The 25,567-nt window shown below is 44.1% G+C and overlaps 4 protein-coding genes and 1 long non-coding RNA gene across 7 annotated transcripts; 1 reads left to right on the top strand and 4 right to left on the bottom strand.

The window, feature by feature from the left end:
• Positions 1-1,789: 1,789 nt before the first annotated feature.
• prph2a (peripherin 2a (retinal degeneration, slow)) lies at positions 1,790-7,612 on the bottom strand. The gene is made up of 5 exons (XM_068305683.1): positions 7,564-7,612; positions 7,343-7,417; positions 6,642-7,247; positions 5,192-5,438; positions 1,790-3,042 (listed from the first exon to the last, which is right to left on the bottom strand). The coding sequence occupies exons 3-5, from the start codon at positions 7,220-7,222 to the stop codon at positions 2,836-2,838; spliced, it is 1,035 nt and encodes a 344-aa protein (XP_068161784.1). The 5' UTR covers positions 7,223-7,247; positions 7,343-7,417; positions 7,564-7,612; the 3' UTR covers positions 1,790-2,835.
• An 845-nt stretch (positions 7,613-8,457) lies between these two features.
• Positions 8,458-11,062, bottom strand: tbcc (tubulin folding cofactor C). Its single transcript, XM_068305632.1, has one exon. It carries the CDS (start codon positions 10,314-10,316, stop codon positions 9,264-9,266), a length of 1,053 nt encoding a protein of 350 aa, XP_068161733.1. The 5' UTR covers positions 10,317-11,062; the 3' UTR covers positions 8,458-9,263.
• A 770-nt stretch (positions 11,063-11,832) lies between these two features.
• Positions 11,833-20,538, top strand: bicral (BICRA like chromatin remodeling complex associated protein). 3 transcript variants are annotated; one of them, XM_068305177.1, is made up of 14 exons: positions 11,833-12,109; positions 14,035-14,118; positions 14,225-14,270; positions 14,554-14,602; positions 14,693-14,758; positions 14,850-16,124; positions 16,213-16,270; positions 16,385-16,404; positions 16,517-16,566; positions 17,230-17,375; positions 17,499-17,593; positions 17,678-17,780; positions 17,868-18,393; positions 19,820-20,538. In XM_068305177.1, exons 3-13 carry the CDS (start codon positions 14,230-14,232, stop codon positions 18,317-18,319), a joined length of 2,355 nt encoding a protein of 784 aa, XP_068161278.1. In that variant the 5' UTR covers positions 11,833-12,109; positions 14,035-14,118; positions 14,225-14,229; the 3' UTR covers positions 18,320-18,393; positions 19,820-20,538. The 3 variants fall into 3 exon arrangements, with proteins under 3 accessions (XP_068161278.1, XP_068161280.1, XP_068161279.1); XM_068305179.1 differs by lacking the exon at positions 11,833-12,109 and adding an exon at positions 13,687-13,890; XM_068305178.1 differs by lacking the exon at positions 11,833-12,109 and adding an exon at positions 13,687-13,890 and having other exon boundaries at positions 13,995-14,118.
• On the bottom strand, positions 13,462-14,115 carry LOC137588234 (uncharacterized). Its single transcript, XR_011034035.1, has 2 exons — positions 13,862-14,115; positions 13,462-13,693 (listed from the first exon to the last, which is right to left on the bottom strand). It is a non-coding gene; the product is annotated as an uncharacterized lncRNA (long non-coding RNA).
• Positions 20,539-20,686: 148 nt separating the features above from the next.
• Positions 20,687-25,426, bottom strand: si:dkey-21c1.4 (uncharacterized). The gene is made up of 5 exons (XM_068305180.1): positions 25,063-25,426; positions 22,953-24,419; positions 22,611-22,721; positions 22,227-22,343; positions 20,687-22,141 (listed from the first exon to the last, which is right to left on the bottom strand). Exons 1-5 carry the CDS (start codon positions 25,070-25,072, stop codon positions 22,113-22,115), a joined length of 1,734 nt encoding a protein of 577 aa, XP_068161281.1. The 5' UTR covers positions 25,073-25,426; the 3' UTR covers positions 20,687-22,112.
• Between the last annotated feature and the right edge of the window lie 141 nt (positions 25,427-25,567).

The following is a 25,567-nucleotide window of genomic DNA, read 5'->3' as shown; positions in this document are numbered from 1 at the left end:
AATTAGAGGAATTTATAATTCGCTTCCATTCTCTATTATTTTGAATCTTCATCATCACATAAAACAGGACTAGACCGCAGCGAATTATTTCTGTTGAACTTGAGCAGAAACCTGCAGAACGTTTTGCATGCGGCTGGCAATGCGCATCATTAATGGGAAGACACCCTCTTGTGGACCTTCAATGTCAGTGGAACGTTTTAGAGAGAGAACCCAAAGAGCTGCAGACAGGCCAGGAAATTTGATTGTGATGAAGGAAAATCAAAAGAAAGAAAAGAAGGGCGGCGGAATTAAATAAAGAGAAAAAACTGGACTGCATTAGCTTGAAATCTATCGATCAGATTAGTTTGATCACTTCAGTGGTCAAGATTCAATCGATGTAATACCTGCTGTAACCGTTAGGGGGCAGCAGCGCACAGCTGGCGCCGACCGCTGGACGGTAGATGCGGCTGCAGAAGCAACGGACGTGTTTGTCGTGTAAACATATTTAAGAACTGGTAATTACTATAGCAACGTTAACGTCCTCTACAAACGCCAAACAAAAAAGCTCCGACAGAGGCCGCTGCATCATGCAAAGGGACTCCTTATGTGGTATTATGACGTAACTAAGGAGCTGTGAGAAGATTAACTGCATTAAACCAAGTGCATTCATTTAGTAGTGGAGCTTTTTCTGATTATAGAGGGTTTTGTTTGTTTGTTTGTTTTTAACAATCATTTGAATTCTTCTTCCTGCAGAATAAGAAAGTATACCTATCAAAGTTCTGAACTATCAGTCTTTACCATGTATTTGTGTGATAAATGTAGTTACATCATAATTATATAATAGTTTAATTTTCATAATTATTATTGCATCATAAAAATTGTAATTACGGTAATTATCATTGCTTAAAAATTTAATCTTATAAGGTGCAATTTTATTTATTCCTGGATTAAATACTTGATCTTCTATTAAATATATATTAAATTTATGGAATGTAATTATATAAGACTACATATGTTGAGCTGACAGAATACAGCATACTGTGTAGAATTACTCAAGCAGGAGTCAAGCTTCAAAGTACTGTACTTGTACCTCAACTGTATTTACTGTTTCTTTCCTACTTCTTATTTTATGATGTGTTTTATTTAATTTTCAGATTAAAGCTCTTAGATTTTAACTGAGATTTGCGAGGCTGGAGTTTAACTTGTAAGACCTGATTCTGTCTTTTACCAGCGTTGTTCCTGAGTTCATTTTGAGAAACATCTCCAGAGCGAAGAACCGTCCGTCCTCTCATGGACCCTGGTTTGCCTCTGACTCGGTGACGCGGATCCTGCAGGACATCACCTGCTCACCTGGCTGAGGGGCTCATGCTAATCTAAAGCCGATTAGACTCCTTATCTGCTCAGTACCAGTTATGTGCTTTGGTCCAACAAAAATACCGCGCGGCGTTGGCCTCTTTACGGTTCCCGCTGACTCTTCCCTGCCTCCCCCTCCTCCCCCATCTGCTCCAGCTGGCTTTGGGAACACCCTGGCTCCTCATTCCTCATGTATGAATATGTTGATCTCATCTCAGATAGCAGACTTTTTGATTTCCTGTTTAAAAATCCGGGAGGTGAAAGGAGTTAACGTGTGAGGGACATGTGAAGAGCCGTCCCATGTCCATGTGAACGCAGTAATGCTATAATAGCTCTTATCCTATTGACTTAATCAGGAGGCATTCACAGCATGCTTCGCTTCTTGATCTCAAGTTTGTGCGACTCAAGGTCGGGACAACACCACGTCCTCAGTTCACTGGCAGATCCCATCTCTAAAAGCCTTTATTCAGGTACACAACCGTAATCTCTTCTTCTACACAGACACATGAAGCCCGAAACAAACAAGACCATTTGGAAAAAAAACAACAAGAAAACAAACTTTACATGGGTTCAAGACAGATTTTAGCTGCATTACATTACATTTCTTTAAAAAAGTTAAATGATTTGTCATTATTTCTACACTATGTACAAAGACAACAACCCTGTTGTTAGAATATACATACATTTGTGTCAATATACAGATATACTGAAGGGAACGTTTACAGCGCCGGGGCAGGAGGCGAGACTCGGCTGCCAGTTTCCTCCACAGCTTTTGGAGTTGGCCTTGCTTCTGTCCCGGGCTCACGTCCCACCTCCCATTCCTCACCCTTCAACCACGTGCTGCAACATTCATGCACGATTCACACCCATTCATAATTTTACCTCATCTCAGGAGCTCGTCCAGTCTTTGTTGTGAACAAAGATGGACTGGAGTGCAAAAACAAAAACAAAAAAAAAAAGAACGGCTGAGTGTGTGTGTTCTTATATTCTGTATGTGTGTGTGTGTGTAGAGGGGGTTATTTATTTGATTTGAAACTTTGAAAATGAAACTTGGGGTTAAATATCTCCATCTGTATCTCCAGGCGAGGGGGGGATTGCATAGCAACCACCATCCTCGCCGTCCAACAACACAAAGAGGACATATTTACTTGTGATTGTTTACTGACTTTTCTTTTTGCACCTTTTTGAAACAACAACGAAACAAACCTGACAGGAAAACGGTAATAAACGAAAAAGCCTGAGAAGGATTCGTCCATCTAGGGGAAACCAAAATAACAATCCAGAGCATAAGTCATCCTACTCATTACCTCTGCCTACATATGGCTGTACAGTTTAGAACAGTAATGAAGGACTTCAAGTGGACCGAGTCCGTGTATGTGTGGGGGGGTTCAAGTAGTGTCTACATGATAAATGTTGGTAGAAAAACGTAGTGATCTCACGTGTCCCTCCGCCTCCCCTCTAGAGGTGGGAGTGGTGTCTTTTGTCTTTGCAGGGGCGGTGAGCTCAGCTCGCTGTGGCGGCCGGCGCCTCGCCCCCTTCCTCCACTTTGTTGCCTTTGCCCATGGCCTTCATTTTGTCCATGATGTCTGTGAACGTCTCCTTTACGGTCTTCTCAAGGATCCAGCCCTCGCTCTCGCTCTCCGGGTCGTCCGGGTTGGCCAGGGTGGACAGGGAGCTGTTGACGTACTGCAGGCCGATGGTCACTGCGAACTATGGACAGGAAGTCATCAGGTAAACCTGGAGCCCTCAGAAATCACCATTTCAACACTGAAGACGTGTATTCAAATTCAGATTAAAAACATTTATCTAAGAAAAAATCTTATTTTTCAAATAAAATTTACAATTTCAAAAAAAACTTTTATATCAGAAAAAAATTATTACTAGATGAATAACCAAGACTGGACAAAATTAACTCGATCTGCCCAAGACAAATACAAATAATTATAATAATACATTAAATAATGAAAATTAAGTTTAAAAACTTAAAGAAAAGTTGATAAGGTAATCTTTGTAAGTCCTAAAAGTTTTGAACAACTACTAACTCAACTAGTCTTTCTGTTGAAAATAAATTGGCAACTGTTTGCAACATTTATCAATCAACTGATTTTTTTTTCCTGCAAAAATATTGAACATTTCATCAGTAAAGCTTCTCAAATGTGAGAATCTGATGTTTTTCTGATGCAAAATCTTTTCAACATTGTTTTGTGTAAAGGCCAAAAATAAAAATGCATCTCATTGGAGTAATGTACTCAGGTATTAAGAGGTCATTTCAGACTATAAAAGGAGCCTCCAGATGAGATTGAGAGCTCAAGGAACAGGAAGTGGATCTGTGACTGTCACCTCCAGATTAACCCATTACTCCATATCTGAAGAAGTATCTGTGTCAACGCAGAGACGCTTGCATAACAACTCTTAAAGCTGGAATTCCTCCCACTGCCACTCTGAGCAGCTTCCAAATTGAGGCATCTTCTGGTTTGTAGGACAGAGGGGCATCCTTATGGGACAGGGTGAGGAGAGGTGAGGAGAGGTGAGACGCCATTTGGCTGCTGTAGGATTACCAGTGGGGTAGAAAGTGTCAGGTGAGATATTGTCAGTGAGCTGATTGTAATTGGAGGCCAGCATCAGGTCACCTCAGTGTGAGTGGGAGGAATGATCTCTAATTAAACAGGACAGTTGTTTTTTGCGAGGATGCAGGAGGTTGATTTCACGGTGGCACAGAACAGAGATCAAGAGCCGACTGGATCAAACCAGTCATCATCATAAGTAAGATCTTCACCTCATCTCTTGGTTTAGGGCCCCTGAGTCCAATGAGACCCCAGAATACAAATTTAATTAGAAACAGCCAAAAATTTTTACCGAATAACAAATACCCTTTCACTCAAACAATTTGATTATCTAAGTTTTGTTTCTCGTTTGAGTTTGACACACGAAAAAAAAAAAATCACAATACTGTATCATACATTCTTGTAATTTTTCAGGTAGACTCATGTTAAAGGATTAATCTTTCATTCCTGCACCATAATATCTGTGTAAATTGTCATTTTTTTCTTAAACTTTCTACATCATCCCAAATGTTTCCATTAACATGCAAACCCAGAGAGGCGGGTGTGGTTTCATTTTTGAGAGCAAGCAAACATGCACATCTGTCTTCTATACCCTTTATCCTGTATTATTTATTACTTTGAGAAGCATGGTTGGGGTTTTCATCTCTTGACTATTTATTTGTTTGATTATTTGGTTTAAAAGTAGGATTGTGCAAAAAATGCAAAAACTGAACCGATTTTCTTAGTAGTGGAGCAGACGAGGACCTTTTACAGATCCAGGAATGTTTTTATAAACATAATTCTCTGTACTTGTCTTAATCAGTATTTTACAATTCTCTAAGTGTCAGAGGTTATGGATAGGGCTAGTGTCAGGGGTTAGGTTTACTCAAAAAATAAATCAGGTTATAAAGCTCTCAAATTTTACTATATCAAACTGACATGATGTAAACAATAAAATGACCCGTATTGCTTTGCCCTTCTGGTTCTGCTCTCATTCTAAGCATCACGGGACAAGGCTATCCCCTTAGCATTTAGACAATTAAGCAAACTGCTAATGGAAAATCTGCCACTTCACACTAGAAAGTTCATTTCAGGAACTTTCTGCGGTACAAAAAGATGATTTAACCTTGCTTTTGGGACAGTTATGCTTGTTGAGAAATATTCTCCCAACAGTATTAACAGCAGTGGTAATATTGGCCAACCTCCGTCTCAAAGGACAGGAACAATGACCTTGGAGGATGTACTATGACTTAATTAAGTGTTTCAACCCTTATGTCTCTCTAAATTGTTTGCTGTGTTTTGGTGTTGATCCTGACCTCCAGTATGGTGACCAGGACCACCAGGGCTCCGATGGTGTTCATCATGCCCCCATAGTAGGACAGCAGGGCTTCGCTGCAGCCGCGCTTCCACACATTGAGCTCCTCCGTGTAGTGGTCATAGCTGTAGTGGGCCGAGTTGTTGGTCATTTGGTACTGGATGCAGGGTCTGGGGGAGCTGGGGTTACAGCAGCTGAACGGGACCCCGTCCATCAGGTACTGGCCGTCCACGTTGCTCCCGATGCGGCTAAGAGGATAAAGCCAAATGACAAGTCAAGTCCAATGTGATGATAGGTTGGAAGTGAGCAAGAGGTGATCTTTAAGGTCAGCAACTACAGCTGTAGCTTTTGTAGGCTAAGATTATGTCAGACATGTCTTCGACCAAAATAACTATGCATAATAAGGTGTGAATTTATTGGGAGTTTCTGCTCTTGAACAAATTTTTAAATAATAAACATCGCACGAAAGGCTTTTAGTCACTGACTAAACGATGATGTTGTGTGTATTGCTTTAAATATCATCATTATGGATATGTGTCACATCACCACAACATCCTACAGGGACACAAAGAGTGGAATCAATTTTCACTTAAAGAGTTTGACCTAAATCTTCCGCTCAGGTGTGATTAATGGCAGCGGATCAACATACGATTGGATCAGTAAGACCTAAGAGAAGCATAGAAAAGTGAATCCAGGAAGTAAAACACAAGAGCTGATCGATGAGAAATATCAATATCCTGATATTTGACAATGTGTGATAGAGATCTATCCCATGCTTACTTCATGTTCGCATCCCAAGTGTTATCATTTCAGTATTACTGTAATCAGTACTAACAGTCTTTTTAAAATCTCAGATACCAGTTGTTTGATTGGACAGTGCTGTCAGTGGAGTGTTGCCAGGCCCTCTGCTGATTGGACAGGACACTGATTCTTGAAGGACATAGTTACTGTAATCCTCGAGATTAAACACTAATTAAGTGCCAGTGCTTAAAACTGTCCTCACCAGAATACTGCTAACAAAACGAGTGGCTGCTCTTTTCCAAGACAACCTGTGTGGATATCAACATGTTTTTTAAAAAGAGGTCTTGTATCGCTGAAGTGTCACATTTAATCCCTACTATTTTACCCCGTTGAACTTGTGTCTTTTTCTTACCTAATCCCTGAAGCCCCGCCTCCCATCTCTATCCACAAAACTGCCTCGTAACCTCCTCCGCCCTTGCAGCCCCTTATTCCAGGACCTCCTTGTAACCTTTTGCGGTCACCATTTCTGCTTCGCTAATCCTCAGTGGACGAAAGTGAACAATAGACCTTCTCTGACCTGCCTTCAAATCCACTTACGCTGGAGTCTTCAGGTTCTACCTTGACACAACCCATTTCATTGACTATCTTTCAAGACCTCTACCTTTTAAAGGAGATCATGAGGTGTTTAGTTGTTCGCCATCATCACTTACTCTTTGACTTCCTTTGAGCTGAAGTCCAGGTAGCGGTTGCTAACCCACTGAATCTCAAACCAGTCCCTGTAGTTTTCATTCCCACAGCAACGGAACTCCGTCTGCATCAAGTCCAGGGTTCTCTTCATGTAGCAGCGTCCGGGTGTGTCCGTGTCCTTGTAGTACTTCATGCCGTTCCTCAACCCCTCAGCCAGGGTGAACTGCAGCGGAATCCTCATCACGAAACACAGCAAGGCTGTCACAAACAGCAGGGTGTTAAACACCACGCACAGCACCAAGAAGTTCTTCAAGATGGGTTTCCACTTCACAAACTTGGTAGGATCCAGCGAGTCATAGCAGATTTTGCCTCCAAAGGCGTTGATACCGCAGAATATTAGCCCCATGAGTATGAGCAGATTGGGTAAGAAGTGGCTCTCGTTGTTGTCCATGAGTTCTGAGCGCTTTCGCAGCTCGATCTTAAAGAACAGCCCCATGCTGAAGACCAGAACGCCAGCCATTACGGCGAACCAGTACATGAACCAGACCGTCTGAGCGAGCTTCACTCGCTTCTTCAGGTCAAACTTGACTAACATCAGAGCCATTGTTCAACCTGGGATGTGTCCTTTTCTGTAGAAAAGAGTCAACCGATAGTCTTAAAGTGGTAAGAGGTCAAATATATCCAGATTGTCCCTTAGTTCAGAGAAACGTCCTTCGATACTTACAGTTCCTGTTTCCCAGTGTCTTTGCTGTCAGGATCTCCTCCGGTTGGTCCAACAGGACAGGACAGTCAGCCGAGCCTGTAATCCATCCCACAGCAAAGGAGCAGAGATGAAGAACCCAGGAGGGCTCAGGAGTAGCACAGGAATGTTATTTCTCCAACACTATCGCTAATCCCATTGTGACAGTAACTTTCATAAAGCTTTACTTTCCCCCCAAACGTTACCTGCTATTCTCCTTTAACACCCAGGTGAGGGTAATGGTGACACTCTGTTGTCCTGCAGGATTGTGGATGATTAAACTCAAAGATGCAGTACGTCATGGTAAGCCCTCGTAAGAAGCCTGATCCAATTTGGAGAAATCCCACCACACAAGATGAGCCTGGTCGTAAGCTGCTGCCAGGGGCCATAATTGGTTTGAGCCTTCACGTGGTCATGGTTGCCCCGATCGGACACACCAGAGCAGTAATGGCATCAGAAAGGTACCACGGACATGCAATTGGAACTAATAATGAACCAAACCCATTCACAGGTAGGGGTCCACGAGTTCAGCGCAAACAGGATGTTCATAATGGAGCAGATGCGCTACTGATGCTCCGGTGACCCATTCAGACAAACAAACACATCAACTGTTTCACTGGAGGTGAACTCATGAAATTAGCTGAGACCAGCTGGATGTGTAAAACTCCCACGAGTCCATTCATCATATGGTATAACATGGGATAGTCTGTGTCATCAAAATCATGTTTTTCTTCATTTTTGTCAATTCATTGTGAAACCAAAGAGAAATTCCACAATTTAAGTTCCTTCATCTTTCAAACTATCAGTTTCTCACACTAGTTATAGAAATTAAGTCTGTTTTTTTATACTATCTCAGCCTAAAATGTTTTTCTCTTAACATATTAATCTTGAAGTATTTGTCAGTAATATTAATAGATTTCCAGCAGAATCCCTCCTTTCACTAGTTTAAATTTCTAAATCAAGCACTTATTTGACCTTCATTCCAATAAATGTATTTATATACTAATTGTGAACATCTGGTGCTTTTTTCTGTAGAGTAATTCATACTTAAAATATACAACTTTTTTATATTTAATTTATTATACATTTTTCAAGGCACAATTCCATTACAATTCCATTCCAGGTAGAAATAAATTAGGTATCTGATAACACTGTCACCTTTATATTTGCGACAAACAGTAGATGCTACTTTCTGTTGACATCAGCGTGTGAATCTGCAGGTCAGCAGTTTTAAGATGGATTAAACAGAATTTATCAATTTTTAGACTCCCCATGGTTTCTTCTTTAGATTACTACCATGTTGCTCTCTTTTCTGCAACTTGAGAAAATAAACAGCGACTTAATCACAGCAAATATTTTTAGCTGTAGTTATTGTGAGTGCAGTCAGTTTAGAGACAAATACACAAACATGACGAATGAATCAAACAAGAATCAAACACTCAGGAAGGTTTTGTCTGAACAGAAACACCACTCCACTGATCTGCTAATAAACTATTTAACACCAAAGAAGGAAAGGATCCAGCTCTGGAGTCATGTTGTCTGAGGAGCAGACTACTTCTCCCAGTATTTTGCTTTAGCACTTGTTTGAGATTAAGATTACATGTTTGAGATTACATTAAGTTCTTCTGACAGTTCATCTGCATGCATGTGGAGCTTTACTTCATTACCTCTGTGAAGTTTTATATTCCTTTTCATTATCTGAATTGAGATCAATGCAACAAACTCGGTGGATGACATCACACAGCAACAGCAGCCTAACAGAATATAAAACCACTTTTCAAACAAAAATACCTCAGTAAACCAAGGGAGCTTAGTGACTTATAACGGATTACTTGTTAGTTTGCTATTTCTGAATAATTTAACTGAATAGTTTAAGTTATTGTGGCAAATGCATGATTTAAAAGCATTATTCTAGGGAGTCCCAGTTGGTTTTCCTGTCTGCTTCTGGAAGGACAGTCCAGTTTGGGGAAGGTGTTCCTGCAGCGAGCCAGTTGAAGTCATCCACCTGGCTCCAGTTGTTCCTGTCCGAGTCCAGTCCGGACGCGATGAAGTCCTCATCCAGGGTGGGGTACGTCCAGGAGAAGGGGGCCACGCTCACTCCATGACAGTCCTCGATGATGGCTCGGCTGGTGACGTGCAGATACACCTGTGTGTTGGTGGTGTTATGAGTCCGCAGCTGCTGGCACGGGAAGGCCAGGGTGCTGTTTCTACAGTGGTCCACAAACACCGACCCACTGACGGGCCCACACAGGACCTCACAGCCGTCGATGTGTTTCAGGTGCAGCGTGCTGGGGGAACCCAACAGACGGACCCGGCAGTTCGTCAGGTGAGTCAGCAGCACGTCCCGTTTCTGGATCTCCTCTGCTGTCTTGATCAGACTCACGTTGTCCATGTTGGAGAAGCCGCACTGCTCAGAAGCTGCAGCTCCATTCAGGTTGGTTTTCCCAGAATCCACAGCAGCAGGTGCATCAGCTGAGGTTGTTGGTGTTGACACCGGTGCAGAGACTTGGGTTGGGGCTTTAGATCGGACCCCGAAGGCGAACTTCTTCTTGGGCAGACGTTCCTCTCTGGTCTTGGAGATGGACGTCTGGAGCTTCTGCAGAGCCGTCTGGGCTTTTCTCAGGTCGTACTGCGTCAGAAACGGGATGCTGTCGTTCAGAAACTTCTGAAGCCGGTGGGTTTTATCCGTCGCCTCCTCCAGCTTCTGGATGACGGTAGCCCGGTCAGCACCGGCGCAGCTGGACACCAGCATCTCGATGGCCTCCTCCTCGGTGCGGAACGCGTTACGGAAGAAGCCGCTATCCTCCTCCGCGACCGACTGGCTCTCCTTCGCCTCCTTTCTCCGCTGGACATCCTCTTTCATCGTCTGGTGCCGCTTCTGAAGTCGCTCCATTGTTTGGGCGGCATTCCTTTCAATAGTAACCCCAGGGTCCTCACTAGCTTCAGCCACCGGATCCATGTTGCTGCGCTAACAGTCAATACGGAAGTGGGTGGGCACTTTCTTCTTCGTCGTTATTACGTGTCAAAAATACCATCGCCTAGCGCCACCTGCTGCACCGGAGAGTGTTTGCGCCACTTGCGTGGATGAAAAAGTTGTTTTATGCTTGTTCTGTGGCTTTTATGCTTTTATGGCTTCTATGTTTTATTCTTTGAATTTTTATTCTCACTTTATGAACGTCACCACAATGAGGATGAGTACTTAAAAGAGTATTTGAATGTTACATTACAAATAGGTTTGTCTTCATGAATTGCGTTGTGAAAGATAATTATTCTTCCAATATTTACGTTATTGGGGATATGAATGCTGATATCTCAGACAGTATCTCATTATTTGCCAATCACGTCAATTCTGTGAGGGAAAGAACTATTACCCACACGCAGTTACATCAGTGAGACCTGGCGTTCTACATCATGACTGGACCGCTGTATTAATTAGTACAGCTGACACACATGCGTCTTTAGGATATGGGATGCAATCGCTGATTTTTTTTAAAAAAAAAATATTTTTTTTTTACAATTTTCAATGATAATAAATGTTGAAAATGTACTTTTCTACTGAAAACAAATGGGACTGGTCAGGCCTTAGAAAGGAGGACAATTATAGGACGGATAAATCCTTAGGGAATCCTTACTTGTCTAAAGATGCAATCTTCTGTCGTGAGCAGTAAGAATGTGGATCATAGGAAGCATCTTAGCTCCATGTATAATCATATGTTACCTGTCTGGTATTAAATATAGCACTACACGTTACCAATCACAGCTGTGGAGGCATTGGTATAGTGTTTTATGTGTAAGGTCTTAATGGTTATATGTATATGTGTAGGTATATGTGTGCGTATGTGCTTGGAAATGATGATGTGCAAATGTATATAACTATACATGTATCTAAATAGTGGTTTTATTTTCATTCATTGTGAATTTTAATCATAAATTTCTTTTAATGTTTTATGTAATGTCCTGTTTTTTCTTTTTCTATTATTCTCTGAACCTTCGGTCCGTAATGAAGGTTATCCATGTGTCTGTCTATATGTTTTGCATCAAGCGGAATTTGAAAAAGATATATTTTTTTTAAAATTGTTGTCTGCTGTAGAATACGTCGTTATACATGTTATTACAGTTTGTAAAAAAACAAAAATAAATTCACATTGAAAAAAATATAATCCTATATTCATAACAACTCCGTGATGTCTTGGTGTGCACTTATTTTGCTGTTTAAATATTATATTGCAATAGTATATAAAGTCGCATATAAAATGTGTTTAAATAGTATAGTCTGTGGTACAGACCTATCAGAAGGAGAAAAATACGAAAAAATTAAAAATTTGAATTATTTTTTTTTTATTTAAAAACGATACTAAAAAGGTCTACAGGCTGTGTGCGGTATGAAGCCAGGCAGTGATTCTCATTGCTATGGTTATACCTGAGCCACGTCAAGGTGTGGCACCAAACACACCAGAGGCCCGCCCTCTACCGTCGAATAAAGATTAAAACTAAAAAAAAAAAAAACCTTTATCTGCAATTCAAGGGGTCAATGAAAGAAAGATGACATCATAACTGATAAAAAATATTTATAAAAATGCGTGTTTAATATTTGCTTGTTGTTGTTTGTCTATCTTCTATTCAAATTGGAGCAAGTCGTATGCCGCCGCTGTGGACGGGTGATTTGGCTTGCCTTGTTGTGTGCACTACCCCAACAACCCGTGCGGCGATGGCGAGGAAACCCCGTTGACAAGGCACTGCTTTTTCATGACGGTGAGTTTCCCTTTGAGTGTATTATAATTTTGTGATAAAAATTTCAAGGAAAAAACACACACAACCTCCTTCCTCCCTTCCTTTCAGGGAGGGAAGAGAGTTTTGAGCGGAGAGAAAAATCTATCCGAGAGAGAACAGGGACAGTGAGACAAATATATGAGTGGGAGAGGGAGAAAGAGGAGGAGGAGAAGGAGGGGGGGGGGGAGCAAATTAAAAGTTGCCAAATGGAGATATTGGGTTTCAAGAGGAGTGAGACAGGAGTGAAGGGTTCGCCTCTTTTTTAGTCGTCTTTATGTTTCGCTAATCGGGATTTAAATGTATGGCTCGACGCGGCTGGGTCCTGCAGCATTTTCCACGACTTCTCCGCGGACGTTTTCGAAACAGGCGTCGTCGACTCGGCGGCTAGCTAACCCTAACAGGCCGACGTTTTTACCCGACAAAATGCTGGCGGCGGCGTCCGGTTGAAGGGGCGCCTTCCCCGGCGCGAGGCTGCTAGGGGGACTCGCGGCGGTGTTAGCGCGTCGGTTCCAAACGTGTCGAATCTAACGTGTCGGGGGTTTTTGGGTGTTTTTTTTCCCCTCCGTGCTGGCAGACGAGCCACAAATGAAAGCCTCCCAGCAGAGAAAGAAAGAAAAGAAAAGAAAAAGCGCGTCAGCGACGACCAGCCACAGGCTGGACGACGGGCGATTTTTTTTTTTTTTTTTTGGTTGGTGCTGCTTTCAATGCGATTATCACTCCCGTCGATTCGGGTCTATTTTTGGAAATTAAATGTGCGAGCTGAATGAACGCTAGCTCGCTTTACCAAAAAGCAATGGCGACGCCAGGAGCGGAGATTACAACGGGGGACTAGCTTGTTTGGCGTCAAAAGAAAATGCTGGCCAGGGAGTGAATTAAAAGCTGTAAAAGTGAACAATATGTTGTAACATATGGGTGGGGGGGGGGGGGGGACATACAGCTTCATGTGGACAGTAACGAGAAAAATGGCGACGGCGGCTGTTGACGCAGTTTTTAAATGTTTCCACGCGCGAGCCCTTTTGTAGTTTCGTTACGTCAGCTAGCGCTAGATGAAAAGCTAACTGCGACATTATGGGATTTAATTTTTTTTTTTTTTTTAATTTTTAAAAAAAAAAATAGTTTGGTAGTTTTATGGGAGATTTGCAGTTATATTTCCCGGAAAAATAAATAAATAAATAAATAAGTGAAAATAAAATGCGTTAACACTTTCATTTCCTTTTCGTGTCAAATCGCCATTGTTTCCGTCGTCGGTGGACAAACAGAGCCTCAGAGTGGGGGGGGGGGGAAATGGAGGATGTTTTGTTGTTAACAAAAATCACTCCAGAGACGTTTAAAAAAAAAAAAAAAAAATTATTTTTCATTTGGTTTCTTTTCTTCATTCAGTTATGTTGCTAACAACTGAAGCACCACACCATTCCCTGTTACTGTCGTTCCTTTTTTTGTTGTCCCTGAATCAAAGATGGAGGCTGGTGGTGAAGACGGCTCATGTCGTGGTAACCTCCATTTTGTTGCATTGCAGTGGAAACGTCAGGGACAGCAGTCCACCCCCAGCAACAAAAAGATAACCAGCTATAAAAAACAACAAAAAAATTTCAATTAAAGTAGACAAACCTGATAAATATCCACATATTTATCCCCTTTTTATTACATTGCTGATGCACCAAGATGGCTGCAAACATATAAAACCAAGAGAAACCCAACCAGACATGCATATAAATGAAGGATAAAGTCATTTACGCAGCAGATATGGAAGCTATAATATGAAGGTGGGGACGGTTCCATTCACAAACATGTCCCTGTCTCTCTCTCTCTATCCAACCTGCATTTGCGTTCAGTTCTCACCCGTCTGTCTCACCCACCACACTCCCAGTCTCACCCCCCACCCCCCAAATGTCCTGTCTTCCTCACAGCGTCACTGAATGCAGTTTCTCACCCTGCAGCCCAGGAATCAGAGGGTGTTAAATGACTGAATCCATGCTTCCTGCTGCAAACCTGTGAGTGAGAAGTCCATAATGTCAGACTCTCAGATAAGTTAATCTGAACCCGACATGAAATCCTGAGTTTAATCCTCACTGCTTCATTCTATCCGTCGTCCGTCAGGTGTCATGGATGATGAGGACGATCGTCATCTTCTGGATATTTTAGGGTAACAAAACGCTTTAAATCTAGACGTTTGCTATCAGACCATACATCGCTTTGATGAGACAATATTTTGTTTATTCAGAGTTGAGTCAGCACTTGCTTCAAGATTAGCTTTAAATCAGTACGATGAGCATTTATCTTTGAAATCCGAGCAGCGATTCGCTGCACATTTATTTGTTTTGCATTGAAATATTGGAAGAATGAAGTTTAATAAGTATGCATACATATCCGTATGAGCGGAAAACTTTATTCTGGGCACCTAAAAACTTCTTCTCTACTTCTTTCAGAGATGTGGATGCTTTGAACGATTATTTCCACGGCAGCAACAGCAAGTCTGTGAGTGATCCCTCCGTCGTGCGTTCACAGTCTTTCCTTAGACACTGATATTTCGTGTCTGACACTCATTCCTTTAACGTGTTCATGCAGATTGAAGAGGATGATGTAACCAACGCTGCTTATGGATCGGACGGATCCTTCTTTGCTGGAGATGCAGTGAGTATCAGAACCATATCGGTCGTTTTCTGAGGGTTTTTATTGGTAAACTAAAAGTTTTCTGCTTCCTGATTTCCTGAACACTCCTCAGACGGGCTCCAACAGCGGCCTCAAGGACGGCTCTTCTTCGGTGGGTGAATTCGGGGAGGACTCGGCGGGGGCCGGCCTCCAGCTCTCCAGCAGCCTCTCGTTTATCGAGGATGAGCTGGGGCCCGAGGCGTCCCCTGGAGACGTGGATCTGGGCGGGGAGGACCAGCCCTTCGACATCCTGCAAAAGTCCCTGATGGAGGCCGACATCACGGAGCAGACGCTGGCCCAGGAGGCCCTGCTGGACGCCCAGCCCGCCCCCACCCTGGTGCAGGCTCCTGTGCCGTTCACCTCCCAGCTGGTCTCTGGGGGTTACGGAGGTGGCGTGGGCGTGGTAACCACGGCGACAGCCGCCTTCCCTGCAGGCCAGTTCCTACAAGGGGTGTCCCAGCTGCCCAATGGCTCCGCCCAGCACATCCAGGTGTTGGGCTCTTTCGGGGCAGGTGGGGGCGTGATGACTCTGAGCAGCTTGGAGAGGTCTCCCCAGATCGTGCTGAGGCCCGGGGCACCTGTGGCTGCAGCTGGGGCCCCGGCAGGGGGGCAGGTGTTTGCCCCCATGCAGGGGCAGGTGGGGCAAGTTGGTTTACCTTTCAAAAACATCCCGCTTCAAAACATCATCATCCAGAGAGGCACCGGCGCACAGACCCCCGTCAGACCAATACAGCCCAAGCCCCTCCAGTCGGGGCCCCAGACGGTCTACAGCCTGGGGCTCCAGTCTTCCTCCAACTCCATGGCTAATGTGGTTAACGCTAACGCTGCTACCCCGGGGGGGCAATACGCAGCTAACGGCTCCATAATGGTGCAGCCGCCCCTGGAGCAGCAACAAGCGCAGCCCCAGAACAGCGCCCCCGCGGGGCAATTCCTGCTGCCCGGCTCTTTCGCCCTCACTCCGTCCAACGCCCTCCACAACGGCCCCGCCGACCCCGCCTCCAACGCCCTGATCGCCAATCAGAACGCGGTGCAGATCGTCTCGGGGCAAAACTTCACGGCTCCGGCGGGAGGCCAGCTGATTCTGAACCAGGGGGTCGTCGGCGGGGGTCAGGTGGGAGGGGCCGCCGCCCAGTCATGGACCGGAGTTTCCTGCGCGAGCTCCGCCAACGCGCAGACTTCCTGCGCCGCCGGGCGGCTGACGCTGGTTGGCCCGGCCGTGGGGGGGATCGGGGGTCAAGGACAGGTGACGGGCAGCCCGGTGCAGCGCCTCCTAGTGACCCAGACACAGAATTGCACTTCTCTCTCCCCTCTACCCGGTACCGGGACAGAACACCACGACTACAGACAGGTGAATTGCGCCGACTGTTATCGTGTTTGGATTTTTTTTTTTTACTCTTGCCTGGAAGTGAAATAACCACCTTGACTTCATTTCCCAGAGTTCTTCACCACCTGCCTTGAAACAGGACAAACAGGTGCAGCTCAGCAACATCCACGGTAATGAAGGCGGCGTGCGTTCGTTCAGTTAGTCGTCTCATTTTATTGTGATGCTCTCTGACTGACTTTGGTTGTTTTTGTTTATGTGACCTCTCGTCTCCACGACGACTCAAGACTCCACGGCGAACGCCCAGGTACGTCACGGGTTCTGCAGCGCATTTCCTCTGCTCGCTGATGTCTGAAGGTGTTTCTGCTGATGGGATGACATCACTGATGATGATGATGATGATTGTTGTGTCTTCACAGGTCGCTGCTCAGAAGAGACCTGTGCTTCCTCCACTCACAAGAGGAGGGATGTGAGTTGTCCTTTCTACTGTCTCCCCCAAGTGTTTGTCCACAAATGTCACACACTAGACGACCCCACAACTCCAAAATTTCTGTAGAATAGAGCCTCAAGATACAAGTTTAATTGGTTTTGTCACTAAGCCTGTAAATCAAACAAATTTAGCCCATTTAAAATAACAAAAATTATTTTAATCCATTCCAGTCTAAATACCCGTGTATAATTAGTTAGGGATATAATATAAATTATATGTAAGTTGCATGAACATTAAAAAAGTATGAAAAGAGACACAAAAGTCACGAGAACACATGAGCTTTGTTTTTACTCCACCAAACGAGAACGAGATTCGTCTCGTGTCTCGAAGAACTCGTATGTCGAGTCGTTTGTATCTCAAAACCGGTTTATTTTGTATGCGTTTTAGGACACCAGTTCATGTTAGTGTTGGTTCATTCTTACAAACGCCCTTAAGTTTTTGATGATCATCTGGATACAAGTAGTTTTCCTGATTCTCGATTAAATTTAAAGACTCAGTGGATTTCAGTGAATATTAGAGTGAATATTTGGGTCGAATCTATCTCATTTTCAAAGTCGCTGACCTACAAACAGCTATCAAAGTGATTATGATACCGGTTAGGGGGGGGTTCATTCACCAAACACTGCGTTCTGTGGTCTGCAGGGTTCTCCAACAGCTGAGGAACGACCACGCCGGAGTTCAGACGCCAAATCGCCGTCAGTTCATTTCCATCGAAGACGCGCTGCAGAGACTCCTCCCCTACCACGTGTTCCAGGGGGCTCCGCCCAATCAGGAGGAGTTCTCTCAGGGTATGGCTGGAATTCACTATCTTTACCCTCCATCTGCAGCCTGGTTGCGTAACGTGTTGATGCATGGCTCGTTTTAAAGTCTGGTTCTTTGGAAGTAAGAGTTGTCCGTGCTTTGTCCTGCAGTGGATGAAGAATTTGAAGTGGTGGCATCTCAGGTGCTGAAGCGGACCCACGCCATGGTGAACAAGTACCGACGGCTGCTGATGGTGGAAGCTGAAGTAAGTTGCGCACACACACACAGCATACTGCTTCCTGCTGTGACTTGCGCCGGCTTGACGAGTTCTCGTCTCCGTCGCCTGCAGCGTTCCAGCCCGTCGTCAGAAATGGTGATGATCGACAGGACCTTCAACCAGGAGGAGCGCAGCAACCTGACGCAAGACAAACGTATGGTACTAGTGGATCCAGGTGAGCCAAGGTGTTCAGACACCCATCGCAGAAACCATGCAGGTTTTTTAATTTAACCCCTTTTCTCCCGTCCGTCTGGTTTTACAGACAGCTTCCTGGAAGACTTCTGCTGCGGGAGGAAGTCCAAACTTTTCCAGGATCCCCTTCCCTCCCAGTCCCAGTCGTCGCCCAGCTGTAGCTGGAAGCAGTCAGACAGGAGCTCCACGGAGCCACCTTACAGGACAGACTCCCAACCCGGGTATGGAGACCCGGGAGGGGGCAAGACGGCAGGAGACAAACTCCAACCGCCACTCTTGGAAAGCAAGAGTGTCCTGGAACTGAAGAGATCCCAGCAACCCTACGGGCCCAGTAGCACCAGCACCAACAGCCTCACTGCTGCCAAGAATTACCCCCAAGGTAACGCTTCACCGTTTGCAGCAGGAGGACAGAGGCCCCCGCACCCAGTCGAGCCCCAGTACCCCCCTCCGCTGGCGTCGACCCCTCACCCCGACACGGACTCCGCTCTGGAGGCTGCCGTCAACAGCATCCTGGAATGTTAAGACCGACGCGCCGCATCATTCCTAACGAATGGTTTGGACTTCCTTCGCGCATGTGTCTGCGTGCGTGCAAGTGTGTGAGTGTCTCCTTTTGTAATATTTGTCCTATTCCCCCCCCCCCCTTGTGTGAAGAGAGGTTAACTCTTCTTTCAGGTCGGCGACGCCATCTCTGGCCATGTAGCATTTTTTTTTTTTTGTACATACGCGGTGCGTTCAAGGTGCGTGGGAGATCGCAGGCATTTAGAACCAACTTATAAAGATCCGGGAATGTGTGCAATCCAGCGGACTTAACGGATGGAAAAATTTTCGTCTTGTTAATTCTTGTTAATTTCTTTTTAAAGTGAAGAGCCTGCGAACCCGAGTAGCTTGAAAACGAGAGCATCCCTCTCTTCACACACACACATGCACACACACACACACACACACACACTTCCTGTTTCGTTTCCAGTCGAGCGTCCTCACCGCCGATGCTGGATGAACAGGAAGTACGAAAATGACGACTCGGTGCCTAACGCTAGGTTTTTAATTTCAAGTTGTTTACATGAAGAATCTCTACACAGTCACTCGGTTCCTCCTCTCATCAAACACCTTTCACACCGACACGCTTTGGGTTCACACCTGTAGATAAAATCACGCGTAGAGAAGTTGCACTAAAACGCACTGTTGCTTATTTCAGGAATCGTGGTTTATATTCGAGCATCGTGTCGGAATGGCGAGTGCCTAGCTCGCCTGCGACAAGGATGACTTCATATTCACAAGAAGCCCCCCCTCCCCCCCCCCACACACACACACCACCCCACGAATGGGATTATTAGTGTTCCTGTAGTCCATGCTTTTCATTTTCTTTTGTACCTTAAAGGTATGCAAAGCCCCTCATCGCAGCCCGTTTGTATCGGGGGGGCGCTCATCCTCAGATTGAGGACGATATGTTACATTTCATTTTATTTTTTTATTATGTCCATTATGAGTTCATTTTTATTTCGTGACATTTAAAATGTGATCCCGTTTCCGTGCGTTTTTACCAGCGCTGTGAACACGACGACGCCAGTTTTGAAACGACCCCGGAAGGGTCGCGGATTGTACGTAGTTGTCTGCCTTCTGCATACAGTGTACTGATATATTGATCACATCTATGCTTTACTACCTGGACATATCTATCCGTGTGTGTTTTAATCTGCATACACACACACACCTGTCATTGACTCTTGATTTCATTGCAACGCTCGTTCATGGACTTAATTCCTGTTCAGTCTCTCACCATGTTTTTATTCCTTTTTCAAGCGTCTTTTTCTCCTCAGCAGCGCAACCAAAACTCGTGGCAGGAGCGAGTGGGTCCGCTCCAGAATCTCTGTCAGAACCTTTTGTCTGACAAACAGTGGCACCCCCCCCCCTGCTGTGTTCAAGTCCCTTTCACAGCTAAAACTTTGCATACTGTGACATTTCAGTACGACGGTGAATTAATCCTAAAGATTGACATTCTATTTCTGCCCAAACTCTGTGCAGAACCAAAGCAGACATCAGTTAAAAGCTCTGGCAGTGGATTCTGGGTCGGCCCCGCTTCTCTCCTGTAAATGTATCTGTGAGTCTGCTCCAGACTGAAGGCCTTCCACATGAGGAGATGTGTTTGAGCTCATTGTATGTCTCTGCTTATATCTGCCATTTCACACACTGAGATAAACTGGGGACTCTGCGCCGAAGGCAAACGTCTCGTGACACGCAGGAGTCGTTACACGGAAAGATTCTCCTTCAGATGGTTGCTGCAAGACCTCGTGCCTCTATTGCACTTATCGCCACAGGAAAGTTATTTTCAGGCTGTCCCGACGTCGATCAAACAATGAACTTGATGCATATCAGCGTCTGATGTTTTTTTTTTTTTTTTTTCCTGTTTTCAGTGCAGAGATGTTTTTTTTCTGTCTCCATTTTTCAGTTTTTCTTTCATTGTCTCACTTAATTTGTATAGTTTGATGTTTTGTACAAAAATGAAAACGAAATATTTATAATTTTTGTATCAAGGAAAAACAAAAAAAGAATGTAAAAGAAAGAAAATCAAACTTATTTTTTATCTTGTTGCAAAGAAACGGCGTCAGGAAGAAACCCATTATGAACATACTGTCATTTATTTGTAGCTCGTGTGTATGTGTGTGTGTGTGTGTGTGTGTGTGTGTGTGTGTGTTCACTACAGCAGCAAGGAGAGTCAATAAATTCATTTTTGAATACAATCATCAGGAAACCGGTCCAGTCTGGCTGAGAACCTCCTTCAGTGTCCCTCCATTACTATTCAGAGTGTGTTCCCATGCTGAGCTGAGCATGCATAATAACATCATGTGACAGGGGAGGATTTACAAAAGAGAAACTGGAACTAACCCCCCCCCCCCCCCCCACTGCAGAGATAGGATCTTTTTTCTCTTCTGCTGGTGTCAGAACATTTTGAATTTACCGGTACTCTACGTCTGCGCTGCCAGAGTTGAAAGACTTTATCGCGTCTGTGAATCAGTTTGTTCTCCCTGATCCTCTCACGGACCCCAGCTCCAATCCTTGTGAACAAAAGGGGTTAAGAAAACTGCATAGCAGAGGGCCGACCGGCGGGGCCCCTTCGTGTTGGTAACACAACGACGACACCTAGTGGGGCCTAGGATGGGACGTGGAGCACATGGTGACACCAGAGACTTACAATAAGCCTTACAATAAGATGTAAACAAGAAAATACAGTTACCATAGATACGTCAGACTGTCTAGGGTGAAAACCCAGCCGCAAGAATTCACATTATAGGAGAATCAAAGTACATCTAGTCAACTTAAAATCTTCCTAAAACTCACTATTAAACCCACAAAATCCAAGTATAAAACTGTGACGTCATTTTCGAGGTCGTATCAGTGATTATTTCTTGACCACACAAAGCCAAAGCGACCTTTCCTTCGCCGTGGCGTTTGTATGCAGTAAACAAACCCGATACCAGCTGCTGTGAAGATGCTGGTAGGTGGATTCTGTCTCCAGCTGGCAAAGCTGAGCTAATAGCTCCCGTTTCTGGTCTGAAGGAAGAGCTAAAGAGCTAATCAGCTAATGTCTGTACAGTTGATGAATTAAATGTCAGACTTTGGACTTCCTTGCAGACGCGTCTGCTCGTTTCGAAACTACTTCCTTACGTCTCGGTTCCTCCATCTCTTCCGAATCGTTCCATTCTGTTATTCTTCATGCCACCATGCTGTGCAGAACGACACAAATCCCGAAGTACTTGGAACACAAATGAAACACATTCAGTTAGAGAAATGAATTTTTTTTAATATAAATATAATTCATATCCATGATGAGAGGTGCATTTATTGCCGTTTCCAAGAAGGAAATATTATTGCTTGGCTTTTATTGGTTAGCAGGGTGAATAAAAAAAATATGATTTGATTTGAACACTTGAAATACTTTCACTTCATGTATAATACTTTAGATTTCCGTAAGATTTAACACACACAAAGACAAGAAATAAAACTGATAATGACCTACTAATAGATGAAATCATACTGGTACAGTTTGTTTCTAAAGAAACCCATTAATGAAATGTTTTTTCTTGACTATCAAACTTCTAAGGATTCCAAATCGTCGCATCAGGTCACATTTTGAGGATCAAACTATTTGGGACTATTGCTTCTGCACCAATCCTGATCGATATGGTAGCTCTCTCAGGGGCTCACGTGTCGACAAAAGAGAAACAGTTTCCATACATAAATATGTTGAAATGTGTGGATATGGATTCAACAGAAACGATGCCTGCATGGTTAGAAACTGTCCAAACGTCCCGTGTCCTCAGTGGTACTTCCTCCAGCGGTCCTGCTCTGCACAGAAAAAATCCATCCACCTTCTGAGTTCTCTCCAAACACACAGAGACATGAATCAACCAATAGAAACACACACACTTACTGATATGAGGGTAAGACCAGACGTAGCTGAGCACACAGTACCCCACCAACAACATGCTCACTCCACCCACGCCACCTTTCTTCACGTCAATATACTTCCTGTAATACCACTGCCAACCTGTAGGAGAGGACATAACAGAAAACTTCATGCTTGATGTTGAGTTATTTTCCTTACTGTCAAAAAAAGAATTATGAAATTGAAACTTGTCTGTCAATTATGAAACTAAACGTAGCAGCTAGTTAACTTAGCTTATATAGCTATCCGCAAAAGCCAGCCTGGCTAACGGTACCTTCATGTATGACAGGCAGAGGTACAGTATTACTCTTCTGGGTGTTTTGTGAGTAAAAGTTTTTATATCTGTATTTGTATGTGATGTGTTTTTACCTCTTTGCATCATTTTCATAGCATCACTTGGACAATAGGGAACTTTGTAGACCAGCCACCCAGGTAAGTCCTTCAGGCTCACCTGTCCAAGTCTCTGCTGTGTCAGAGAACCTATAATTCATTAGGAATAAATGCAGATTAATAAAAAAAAAAGACACCTATAGAGTCTAATTTATAAATGTTAGATTATCTGATGATAAGGCACGCGAAAACTATAAAAATAGAATTACCAGAAAGGGAAATCAAACATTAGACAACAGAAATCTGGTTAAACTTTAGGACATATTTTGATTGGGACCAAAATACATTTTAAGGACCTACTTTTTACTTTCAGATGCTAACCTTTAGCTCCATTAGCAGCTGTGTTCTGGCACCTGTCCCCGGGCTGCGACTTCTCCATCGTCGACCCATCGTTAGCCCTCAGATTCTCTACCCTCACATTTTGGGGTTCAAGCTGGAATAAGTGATGGCTGGAAATCCAGTTGAGTGTTGGTGTCACTGAGGGGGGTCCTGTCCTGTGCTGGCCCGGCTTCAGGCTGGCATTCATGCTGAGTGTTTGTGGAGGCGACTTGACATTGTTGACCTGAGAAAACAGATTGGCGGAAGGGAGCGGAGTTGTAGGGGGGATTGCGTCAGCCTGAGGGGAAACATCGTGCTGCAGAGGGACTAACGATGTTTGTTTGGACTTTGAACTGCTCCTTTTGACAGATTCCAACTCAGTATGTTGAGAACTGGTGCTGGGCAGCTGTTTTGACAGGGTTTCACTTGTTACCATGAGTCTATCGACATCTTCTTGATTCCCTGATGGGACAGGAACCGGACTGGGATGAGACTCAGGTCTGACTTTGCTGCTCAGGTCTTTATTCGCGCTTACAATCTGGCTCATGATGCTGGGTGTACGCGTTTTGTTAGGTCGGCCCAACATTTCTTTAACGTTATTCAGAGTAATCCTGGCCTGGTGACCACTTCCTGATTTCAAGAAAATCTCGTTAGCAGAAAAGTCCTCAAATTCCTCCTCAATGACCTCTAAGACTTTGTCTCCTTCATGGGTTTTGACACCACCTTGTTTCATTTTAGAGTCTAGAGAGCCAGAGGTGTCTTCAGTTGTAGGAACATCTTGTCCCACCTTCTTTGCCTTTGATACTTTCCTTGTTGAGGCACCTTTGGGTTTGGTATATGTGAACAGATGTGTGTGTTGTGTGTTGTCTTTTACTGAGTCTTTGCTCTCTATTTGTGCTGTGACTCTATCACTTAACGGATCTACCACAGACTGAGTTAAACTCGGAGCCATATCCCCTGAGGTGGATGTCGGCTCCTCCAGTGAGCCCTTTGAAACCCTCTCGGACTTTTCAGCCTCTTTCGACGCATGGCGAATCTCTTTTTTGGGTTTAGAGGTAGTTGGAGATGGAGATGGTGATTGGGTGGAGATGCGAGCATTGGCGGCCTTTATTTGTTCTGACAGCTTCTGTTTCTGCTTCTTTGTAGGGGGCAGCGGCGCTGCTGTGCTCCGTGACGACGACTGAGAGGAAGATGAAGCACCTACATTCTGTAAAGGTGTTTGTGTTGATCCCAAAGACACCTTTTTATTCTTCTTTGATTGTGAGCTTGACGTCACTGCTGGCGTCTGTGTTGACTTTTCCTCTTCTGTTGTTGGTTTGGTCAAGACTGTGGCCAACCGGTTGGATGATGTGGTCTGAGTCACCTTGACATCATGTTTGGCTGGAGGGGCTTTGGAGCTAGTTGCTGCCTTGCAGTGTGGCAGGTGACTCTTCAAACGTTTGTAAGTTTTGCCACAGAATGGGCAAACCTCTGTGGGGAAAACAGTGACAAAGCAGTTTGTGGTTTAACACATCAAGCAAAAAAACAAGACACATCTCTGTTTAGTCATATTCAACAGGTTGAGGGATGAAATCCATAATTATTTCTCTAGGTTTTTTTTGCAAAAATCTCCATGTCTTTTTATAAGATTGGTTTAGTTACAAAGGAAGTGGCTATTTGGAATTAGGTGGATTAACCAGCTGTAATTTAAGGGAGACCAAACTTCAAATTCAGAGAATAGCCACCCCCCTGCCCTCCAAAGAAACCAGTACTGCTTGTTTAGATACTTACAGGGTTCAGAAATTGACCAAAAAGAAGAATCTACTGGTGGAACTAGCAGATTTCTAAAATATTTTGCATCAGCGGTGACCTAAATAATCCACATAGTTAACATTTACCCTCCTCTACTGTTTCCAGCTGTCTGAAACTTGTGACACTGAACATCACATTAAAATTTAACTTCCCTATCGCCTGAATTTCGCATTGACAGACAAGTTTTTGTGTGCAGATTCTACATGACGTCATTCAGAGACGCATCATATCCAATACAAACACCTGATAAACATGTAATACTGGTCGTGACGTTTGGCACGTGGTCCTGACTTTGTGAATAACAAACAACATTTAAACTTACCAGAGCTCATATTAGCAGGCGCCTGTGAAACAGCCAATCAGAGTGAAGCATGTTCTTTAACATGCAACTGATACCTACAAGTAATATTTATTTATCACTGTGGTTTCACGTGTTTATACTTTGAATTAGACAAAGTTGTGACATTCGAGGACTTTAACTACGCACGGAAAGACCCCTTTGGTATCGCCTCCGAAGCCTGATCGTAAATGAATGAAATTATAGGAAATGTATCTTTAGCTTAATATTTTTTCCGGTCTTATTTACGACACATTTCAAAAGAAGTTCGCGAACAAACGGGTCGCTTCCAGACAGTTAATCCAAAACCTGTCTGATCTTGTTGTCGCCTCTCTGGAGGGTGTGGCGGCTCCACTTCCTGTTCGGCTGTGGAAGTCGAGATGATTCACCGCTGCCGACTTCCGCTTTCGCGTCAAACCCCGAATTGTTTAGACGTAGCAAGTCATGATTTCCATGAAAACTTCCCATCAGATAGTTATTTAAAATCAGC

Source organism: Antennarius striatus, chromosome 21 (genome assembly GCF_040054535.1).
Source record: "Antennarius striatus isolate MH-2024 chromosome 21, ASM4005453v1, whole genome shotgun sequence".
Classification (NCBI taxonomy): Eukaryota; Metazoa; Chordata; class Actinopteri; order Lophiiformes; family Antennariidae; genus Antennarius; species Antennarius striatus.
The sequence above is the reverse complement of the archived record's forward strand: the minus strand, read 5'-3'. Positions and strand labels throughout refer to the sequence as shown.